The sequence below is a fragment of the Sinocyclocheilus anshuiensis genome, unplaced genomic scaffold (genome assembly GCF_001515605.1).
Source record: "Sinocyclocheilus anshuiensis isolate Anshui unplaced genomic scaffold, SAMN03320099.WGS_v1.1 scaffold741, whole genome shotgun sequence".
Taxonomy (NCBI): Eukaryota; Metazoa; Chordata; class Actinopteri; order Cypriniformes; family Cyprinidae; genus Sinocyclocheilus; species Sinocyclocheilus anshuiensis.
Window position 1 is genome coordinate 468,503 of NW_015539867.1, and position 9,602 is coordinate 478,104.

Below are 9,602 nucleotides of genomic sequence, written 5' to 3' on the forward strand. Positions count from 1 at the left end.
CAGGGCTGTTTCATTTGTCTTGCATCTTCTCTAGGATGGGCACGATCATGTCGAATTTGGGCCTCTTGGCAGGATCCTCGTTCATGCAGATTTTCATTAGCTTGCAGATGTGGGGGGAAATGCCCGGTGGGATGGTTGGCCGCAGTCCCTCTAGTGCCACCTAATGAAGAGAGAAGGAATAGCCAGGGTCAGAAATTATTTTTTTCCAAGAAAGGAATGAGTTTGTTTCTTTATCTGAACAAATTTGGAGAAATTTAGCATTACATCACTTGCTCGCCAATGGATCCTCTGCAGTGAATGGGTGCCGTCAGAATGAGAGCCCAAACAGCTGATAAAAATGTCATAATAATCTACAAGTAATCTACATGACTCCAGTCCATCAATTAATGTCTTACAAACTGAAAAGCTGCATGTTTAAAACAAATTCATAATTAAAGCATTTCTTTGTAATTTCTTGCCAAAATAGTCCATAATCAATAAAAACACTTCCTCTAGTAAAAATAGTCTATCCCCTGTTATCATCTCACATCAAAATGCACATATTTTTTTACCTTTGTTTAGAAATGTTTTTGACTCTTTTCACTTCTAGATAGCGTTTGATCATATTTCTCTCCTGATTCAGACGAGGCCACTTTTTCACTGGAGAAAACAATATTATTGACTCATTTGAAGTGGAAAAACGTCTCAGTGGTTTTGTTTCTTACAAACATGCAGCTTTTCCCTTCAGAAGACATTAACTGATGGACTGGAGTCATGTGGATTACTTGAGGATTATTTTGATGTTTTTATCAGCTGTTTGGACTCTCATTCTGACAGCACCCATTCACTGCAGAGGACCCACTGGTGAGCAAGTGATATAATGCTAAATTTATCCAAGTCTGTTCCAATGAAGAAACAAACTCATCTACATCTTGGATGCATCGAGGGTTAATATGTTTTCAACAAATTTTAATTTTGGGTGAACTATTACTTTAAGGGTCAGAATTTGCCCCCTAAAAGTGATTTCCTGGTGCATTTTAACCTTTGTCAAATATTTCAATCAATCAATCAATGTCAATCACTCAGTCAATCAGAATAGTAGTGAAAGGCTGAAATATTATTAAAAAAATTGTCAATTACTGCCCTTAATGTTGTAATGATGATTAGTAATGTTGGTTAAAGGAATTCATTACATGCAAAGAATGTTCCCTATGGCTGAAGTGCTCAATGAGGTAACTGCAAGTTCACATGAGTTCAGCGCTCTCACAAGAATGGCAATAGTCGTATTACTTTTAGTTTAACTGTGCGGAGGCATTTTTTTCACCATATCTTGCATTTGGGGGGCATTTTTGTTTATTTTGGCTGCATTTTTACCCCAAGCACCCCTCAATTTTTGGTTCAGCTCTTGCTTTCCAAAGTCATAGAATCATCTCACCTTCATGCCAATTTCCATGTTTGAGAGGTCAGCGAAGGGCACCTCTCTGGTGACAAGCTCCCAGAGCAACACTGCAAAACTCCACATGTCTGCAGAGCGCCGGTTAATCTCCTCTGGCTTCTTCTGCAGGGCTGAGAAGAGATGATAAGATATCAGTGAATCAAAATTTAAGGTGCGGTCACATCTACCACTGTTCTGCAAATTTCTGCAGGTAAAATCCAGTCATTTCAAAAGGAATTCACGCAACTGTGAAGAAAGATTTCTCCATGCAGATTTCACAATGGGTTCACACTGGTCATGCAGATTTGCTGCATTGCCCAACAGAAAGCTGCTTGGTTTGAATGTGACTTTTGTGTGAGCTGTGCTTCATATATTGGTTCACTACTGATAATAGACACTGAAACTTTTTTGCCTGAGACAATTTGTAGAAATTTCGCTAATGTGACCATATCTTAGACAAATAAAGTGGAAAAAATTAAATCTTCTTGAGAAGTTTGAAATTAAGAATTCAGTGAATGAAGAAAGGAACAGTACCTTCAGGTGCCACCCATGCAGGAGAGTACATCCTGCCAGGACACTGAAAGGAGAACTTAACATCTGCCATGCTTATCCTGGCCGTCATGTCTTCATCAATCTGATGTCAATGAATCAATGAGAACAGATTCATTAGGATGTGTGAGCATGAAACAGTCAGTTAGGGTAAGCTCAGGTTTTTGCTGCCTCAGACAGTTGATTGTGAGTAATGTGACCAGTACAGCTATTAGTAGTTAGAGAAGTTGTTTGGTTGAGGCTTGGCTTTACTATTGTGCTTTAAACTGATACTTACTGACATTCCATAAGGACATTACAGACCACTGTTGTTTGTTACTCCAAAATCTTAAGAGGCATTGAGAAATCCACTACCAAAGAATGTACTTTCACTGCATTACTTCACAATGTGAAACTCTGAACTTGTGGTGGGATGCACAGATACTTCACAGAGAACTGAGACCATTTATAAAAGTTCCTGTTCATAGTGGTCCATCTACCGAGACTACATTTCTGGAGTGCAAGTTTCACTGAATCAGTTCCACATACCATGACAGCAAATAAACAAACAGTGAAAGTGTATTTCGCAATCACCGGTTAACCCTGAGTATCTAAATTGTGTGGAAATGAATCTAGTGCTCAGCTTGTAACTACACATCTTAAAGGGGTCATATGATGCGATTTCAAGTTTTCCTTTCTCTTTGGAGTGTTACAAGCTGATTGTGCATAGATAAGATCCCTGAAGTTGCAAAGACTAAAGTCTCAAAACCAAAGAGATATTCTTTATCAAAGTTAAGACTCTGCCACGCCCCCCTAAAACGGCTCGTTCAAACACGCCCCCACATATCTACCTCACTATGTGGAAATATTAGCATAATGCTGCCCAAATGTGCACGCAAAGAAAGAAGGCGTGGTTTCAGTAACCGCAGTTAGTGTTGAAGCAGCCATGTCAGGGAGACGCTGTGTGTTTCTAGGCGAAAGCAAAAGCACTTTATTTGGCCTTCCGAAAGTAGATGCATTTAGGAATCTTTAAGATTACTTACAACAGAACAGCAATGCATTTTATGGACGACCATTTCGTGAACCTAGGAGAGGAGGTAATTCTGACTTTGCTATGACAATCTGGCGCTTCTGAATCAGCTACTGTTTTGTTATTAGTTTAAGTATTTGCTATTGACTGTTCAAATGCGGAGTTTTGCGCATCGTGTGTGTGTGCGTGTGTGCATGCGTGCGCGTGTGTGTGAGAGAGAGAGAGAGACCAGCTTCATCACTGTGTCTGTCACACGACTCTGTTCCCCTTTCGGGCTCGAAAAATGTATTATACAGTTGCAGAAGATTATCAGTCAATGGTGACTTAAATTGTGTATCGTCACACAAAGCTATTATATGACTCCAGAAGACTATGAATATAGCTCACAAGTCATATGGATTTTTTTTATGATGCTTTTATGTCCTTTTTGAAGCTTGAAAGCTTCAGTCTCCATTCATGTGTGACTAGGGCCTTCTTCAAATTTCTCCTTTTGTTTCACAGAAGATAGTAAGCCATACAGATTTGGAACAGTGTTATTTTAGTATCAGTGTAATTAAACAAAACTACTATTATAGTTTTTATTACTATTTTTAATTAATTTTCATCTTTATATTTTCCATTTTTATTTCCATTTTAGTTAACTTGAGTCACTTTTATTAGTTTTTTTTATATACGTCTATAGATTTTAATGTTTTTTTTTCAGTACATCAAGTTAAAATGAAAATGAGAAAGGTTTCTTATACAGCTAGCTGAAATACATTAAGTTAATAAGTTCAGTCTTGATTTAGGGCACATCACTATACAGAGACAGAAAACTGTTATTTTGTTGAACAAATTAAATCCAGTCTTGATAGGGGAGGTGTTGTTGGTGCTGTCTTCCTTGATTTTAAAAAGGCTTTTGATGCCGTTAATCATAATATTCTTTTATCTAAATTGTCAGTTTAATTTTTCTACTAATACGTTAACACGGATGGAATCATACTTAAATTTAAGGAAACAATGTAGAAGAATTATTGATGCATGCTCACCATTTCTTGACTGTAATACTGGAGTTAGGGCTGGACGATATGGCCAAAATTTATATCACAATATATTTCTTAATTTCGGTCAATACAATATAATTCTGATATCGATATGAACACTATTTATCTGAAATAGAATTATTTTGTAACATTATAAATGCCTTTATCATCACTTTTGATCAATTTTAAGCATACTTTCTAAATAAAAGTATTAATTTCTATAATTTCTTTTCCCAAAAAAATAATAAAAATTATACTGAATGGAATAGTGTATAATGTTACAAAAGCTTTTCATTTCAGATAAATCCTGATCTTTGGATCTTTCTATTCACAAAAGAATCCTGAAAAAAAAAATTTACTCAACTGTTTTAAATATTGATAATCAGCAAATCAGCATATTAGAATGATTTCTGAAGGATCATGTGACACTGAAGACTGGAGTAATGATGCTGAAAATTTAGCTATGTATGACTTACTGTTCAAAAACTTTTGACTGGTAGTGTAGGCTGATTATTCTTATAGATTGAAACAAATGTGCTTCAGCCAGAAAAAAGGGTATGAAAAGTGCTCAGAGTCACTGCAGAAAACAAAAAAATTGAACAACAACAAAAACTGGAAATGTTGCTGGAGACGGGCTTATTGAAAATGCAAACTCATTCTCTGCCAACAGGAGGCGCTTTTAGAGTGATAGAACTAGCGGTTTCCCCAGTAATGGCTGTAATCAAAGCAGCTCCGCTCATGACCGCTACTTTATCAGATCAAATGAAAATGCCATCTAAATTTTTCTGAATACAGTCGGTTTCCTTCAGAGATACATTCATATAAAACACCCGCGCCATGTTATGATTTTGAAACGTGCAGTGCTCATGTTTATCCGACGAAGTCAAACGCCACAAATAAATCAACGTATGGGAAACTCTGGTAATGTATATCGAAATATTGGAAATCATATCACCATTATTGAAAAAAATTATATCGCGATACATATTGATATTGAATTATTGTCCAGCCCTAATTGGAGTCCCACAAGGATCGATTCTTGGACCAATTTTGTTTAGTCTATATATTAATGATCTGCCTACAGTTTGTCCAGAGGTCCAGGTTCAGATGTATGCAGATGATACAGTTGTTTATACTTATGCTAAGACAAAAAACAAGCTGCTATCAAACTTACTGCTGGACTAAACAAAGTTTCAGATTGGCTATGTCACTCTTGCCTTATTCTTAATGAGTAAAACTGTGGGAATGTATTTTTCGATTAAGAGAGTTGATGAGCGTTGTCCAGATATTTTAGTCAAAAGAGAGGTAATAAATATTGTTGAGCATTTTAAATATTTTGGTATGATTATGGAAGTGCTAGAGAAAGCTTGATAATCTACAGGAATATTAGGTACCAATTACCTATACCTGTGCACTTTATGCATACAATAATTCTCCCACATTTATCCTATTGTGCTACAAGTGTGTCCCAAACAAGTATAACCACGTTAAAACCATTATATAGTATTTATAAACAAGCTGTGTCATTTTTATCTAAGAAGTCAAGGAGTTATCATCATTGCACAATTATTAAATATTAAAAATGCATGGTCCCTGGTAAATAAATGAACTAAACTAAACTATTTAACTATAATAACCCTGATTTGGAACGACGTGAGGTGAATACACGATAACAGCATTCATTTTTGGGCAAACTGCCCCTTTAATCTGTGTATTCTGGGCACACTGGACTGGAGGTTCATCACCTTAGTTTAGGGTACTCCTCATTAAAGTCACGGCTCTTTCTTGTAGTCCAATCCCGCACATGAAGCATCTTGACCACAATCTCTGTGCCCTGCCAGCGGCCTTGCCACAGCTGCCAGAGAGAGAGAGCAGAGACATCAGTGCTTCCATAAACGCTCTGAGACATGGGTAGCTATTGTGGTTTGGTAAATGAGCTCACCTCCCCAGAGTGGTTCTCGTTGATCTTGGCCAGCATGGAGAGCTGCTTATAATCTATTCCAGCTTGTTTGTTTAGTGTGCCGTTACCTGAAGGCATCATGGGAAAAATATACAACAATCAAACCTCGGTTGTGGATAATTCATATAATTTTATAAGGCAATCTACAGTTATGCTGAATTACAATCAAATGCTTGTTTGCCAAAGCATCTACGTTATGAATTTAAATGAGAATCAGATGTTCTGAGGGTGCTTACGTGGTCTCGTTCGAGTGGTTCCCTTCCAGAAAGTGTCCTTGAAAGGAACTTTGGTCAGGCTTTGTCCCTGTTTCTCCGCCAGCTCTGATTCATAAACACAACAGAATTATTAGGGCCGATGGAACATATAACAGAAACAGATCTTTGAGGCTTCACAATGTTAACAAACAGCCTTTCCAACAAATATTCTTCTGACGTCACATTTGCTACATTATTAAAGAAGAGAGTTTACCTTTCAGATTTGCGGCAAGCTGTGGTTTGGCCTTGTCCAGTGGAGTTTCTCCATACTTGTTGCAGATGCTCACCTGAGCACCATTATTGACCAGATCCTGGAGAGAATAACATATCTGGTATGATTAAAATGACATCAGCTATGTTTCCATCCACCTATTTTTATGCTGGATGGTAATGCCAAGATGCGCATAAATTCTAAAAATGCACATAAAAAAACGTATGCGCACAGTTGAGTAGGATAAACTTTTTGCCAATAAGAAAAAATGCGCATAAACAACGATGGAAACACATTTACCGTATAAATTCCACCATGCGCATCAAAAAAAGTAATGTGACTTTGCATGATTTTTTGATCTAATATTTGTATTTTATTTTGTTATTTCAGCAATTTTAATAGTTTTATTCTTAGTTAATAATGACAACACAGTTATCGATGCAATAAAAATTAACTGGAACTACGGAGCTTCAAAAATGATGTAAATGAAAATGACATGGAAGTGATTAATAAGACTTGTGCTATATTCCAAGGCTTCTGATAATGTACTAAAGCTTTATGTGAGGAACAGACCAAAATTCAATCTTTTGTTTACAGTAAAGACATTTGGTAAAATATCTCTGCTGCACAGAAAGAAAATCAATTTATGTATTTTCCCCACACAACACTATCATATAGATTCAGAAGACTTTAGAAAAATATACTGCACGATATGATAATGTTATGGTGTTTGGAAGCTCTAGTCCCCATTCATTATATTATAACTGCATGGAAAACAGCGTTCACACAATCCAGAATTTCTCATTTTTCCCAGCAGAGGGCGCTTCAAACTAACCTCTGCCACCAGGTCGTGGGCCCAGAAGCAGGCGTAATGGAGAGGGGTGTTGCCGTGCTCGTTTGCCGCATTGGTATCTGCTTTACACTGGATCAGCTAGACAACACAAACCACAACATTTAGTATCCAAAACAGCAAACAAAAACATCCATTCAAAATCAGTTTTTTAGAATTAAAAGGTATAAAAATAGACATTGTCAGTTCCTTATTCCTTCTTGAGTGTTTAAAGTTTGTGTGTGCGAGTATTTATAACTGCTGTTTGCAGTTGTGTGTGTGTTTGTGAGCGTTTATCCGCTATGATCTGTTCACACCTTGGCCAGAATGTCACGGTGGCCGTGACTCGCAGCCAGGTGCAGGGGTGTGTCGTCGCCGCGGTTCATGACATTGATGCGTGCCCCTCTCATGATGAGCATGTCCACGACACCTGAACGACCCTCACGGCACGCCCAGTGCAACGGACTAAACCCGTGATCATCCCTGCAAGAAACAAACACACGCCAGCATATTTAGAGACAGTCATAATTATCACATGAATACTTATTAAAAAAATTAAGTATTCATATATTTTTTTTTAATTCATAAATAAAAAAACATTTAATTTAAGGCCTAAATTCATTTTATTTTTTAATTTAATTTAATTTAAATGTAATTTTTATTTATTTATTTGCATACATGTTTGGAAACAATGACAAGTTCATTCAAGCTTCAACTTCAAACAAGATGGAAATTTCATATGCAATTCAATTGTATTAATCCTAAATTTAGTCATGAATATTTTTATAGTGCATACTTGTTTGGAAATAATGACAGAAGCTATTTTTGTTAGTTTTTTTTGGTGGACTGTCCCTTTAAATCAAGGCACATTTTTTTGACGCAGTGGTTGGCGGTAAACTATCTCCAGTCAGGCTAGTGATCCCGCTCTCAGCTGTCTGTCTCCAGCCAGTTAAATATAAACAGCCGTTAACTGGCCCTTTCCTCCAGATTATGTATATCCTCCTACCCCCCTCTGTTTGAGTCTGAGATCCGTTCTCAGGCCTTCCTATTTCCTTTTCAAAACCGCAGTAAAACTCACACTTACAGTACTTCAGATCAGCGGTGACCCTAAAGTTACAATAACAACACTATGATCAGATCAGAGCCTGTGCATTAGTGCTGCTACTGAGAGCACATGTGAATGAACCACATGGGGGTTTTACTATTAAACCACTGAACGCAACTGCTGAGAGTGTTATAAATAAACGAAGGTAATATCTGCAGCTGGTGCTCGTGCTCATCCCCAAAGTAATTACTTGTAAGCTTTTGTCTTCAATAATGAAGTGTTTGTTGAAGGGCTGGGAGTGTGCAGTACAGTAGGAAGTCTCTGGGTAAATAATCAGGCCAGTAGTGTGGCTAAACTTAGGGTAGCTGCTGAAACTACTCACAAGGTCCTGCCGGAACAGACCAGACCACACACATACACACACTCTATCACACACACACACCGAGTCAAATGGTGGCTTGGTCACAACTGAAGGGGTTAAAGACAAAAACAACAAACAAAATATTAAGACAAAAAAACGGAATCAAATAAATGAAATCAAATTAGACAGTGAGTCCTGAGCTTCCCAATGGGAATTCCGGAATGTTATTTATTTCTGGCTAAACTGCACATTTCAAGGAAGGAAGGAAGGAGGGGAAAAACGCAAGAATGCAAGCAATCAAGGCAAGGAAAGCGACGAACAAATTAGGAAAGAAAGCGGCAAAGAAAACAAACTTAAAAGGAAGAAACTGGGAAAGACAGGAAGCTAGAAAGGAAGAGGGAAACAAAATTTGGAAAAAAGGAAGAAAGTGGGAAATAAATAGTGGGAAAAATGGAGTATAGGATGCAGAAAAGGAAAAACCGTGGACAGCTCGCAGGAAAAAAATGGAAGCGGGAAAGAAAGGAGGTAAGAAAAGGAGGAGGAGAGAAAGAGAGAAAAAAGGAAGAGAGAAAAAAAGGAAGGAAGAAAGGAAGAAAGAAAGAAAGAAGATGGATGGAATGAAGCAGGAAAGAAAGAAAGAAAGGACAAATAAATAATAAGCAAAGAAAGGAAGAGTAACAGGAAGAAACATGGGAAAGACATGAATAAAGTTGCAAAATTATCTGAAAAGGAAGAGGGAAAAAAACATAAAAAGAAAGTAAAAAGGAAGGAAAGAAAGTGCAGAAAAGGAAGATGGATGGATGGAAGGAAGGAAGGAAGGAAGGAAGGATGGAAGGAAGGAAGGAAGGAAGGAAGGAAGGAAGGAAGGAAGGAAGGAAGAAAGGAAGAAAGAAAGAAAGAAAGAAAGAAAGAAAGAAAGAAAGAAAGAAAAAGAAAGAAAGAAAGAAA

At 37.3% G+C, this 9,602-nt stretch overlaps 1 protein-coding gene across 1 annotated transcript in view; it reads right to left on the reverse strand.

Annotated features, from left to right (window-relative positions):
• Window positions 1-6: 6 nt before the first annotated feature.
• The window catches only part of ilk (integrin-linked kinase), an 18,810-nt gene continuing 9,214 nt past the window's right edge, over window positions 7-9,602 (reverse strand). Inside the window, exons 3-12 of the mRNA XM_016481433.1 lie at window positions 7,566-7,731; window positions 7,255-7,350; window positions 6,423-6,519; window positions 6,191-6,274; window positions 5,937-6,022; window positions 5,740-5,849; window positions 5,169-5,175; window positions 1,949-2,048; window positions 1,415-1,545; window positions 7-160 (exon numbers count right to left, since the gene is read on the reverse strand). Of these exons, the coding sequence (XP_016336919.1) occupies window positions 11-160; window positions 1,415-1,545; window positions 1,949-2,048; window positions 5,169-5,175; window positions 5,740-5,849; window positions 5,937-6,022; window positions 6,191-6,274; window positions 6,423-6,519; window positions 7,255-7,350; window positions 7,566-7,731 (1,027 nt within the window). The 3' untranslated portion in view covers window positions 7-10. The remainder of the gene's footprint in view (window positions 161-1,414; window positions 1,546-1,948; window positions 2,049-5,168; window positions 5,176-5,739; window positions 5,850-5,936; window positions 6,023-6,190; window positions 6,275-6,422; window positions 6,520-7,254; window positions 7,351-7,565; window positions 7,732-9,602) is intronic.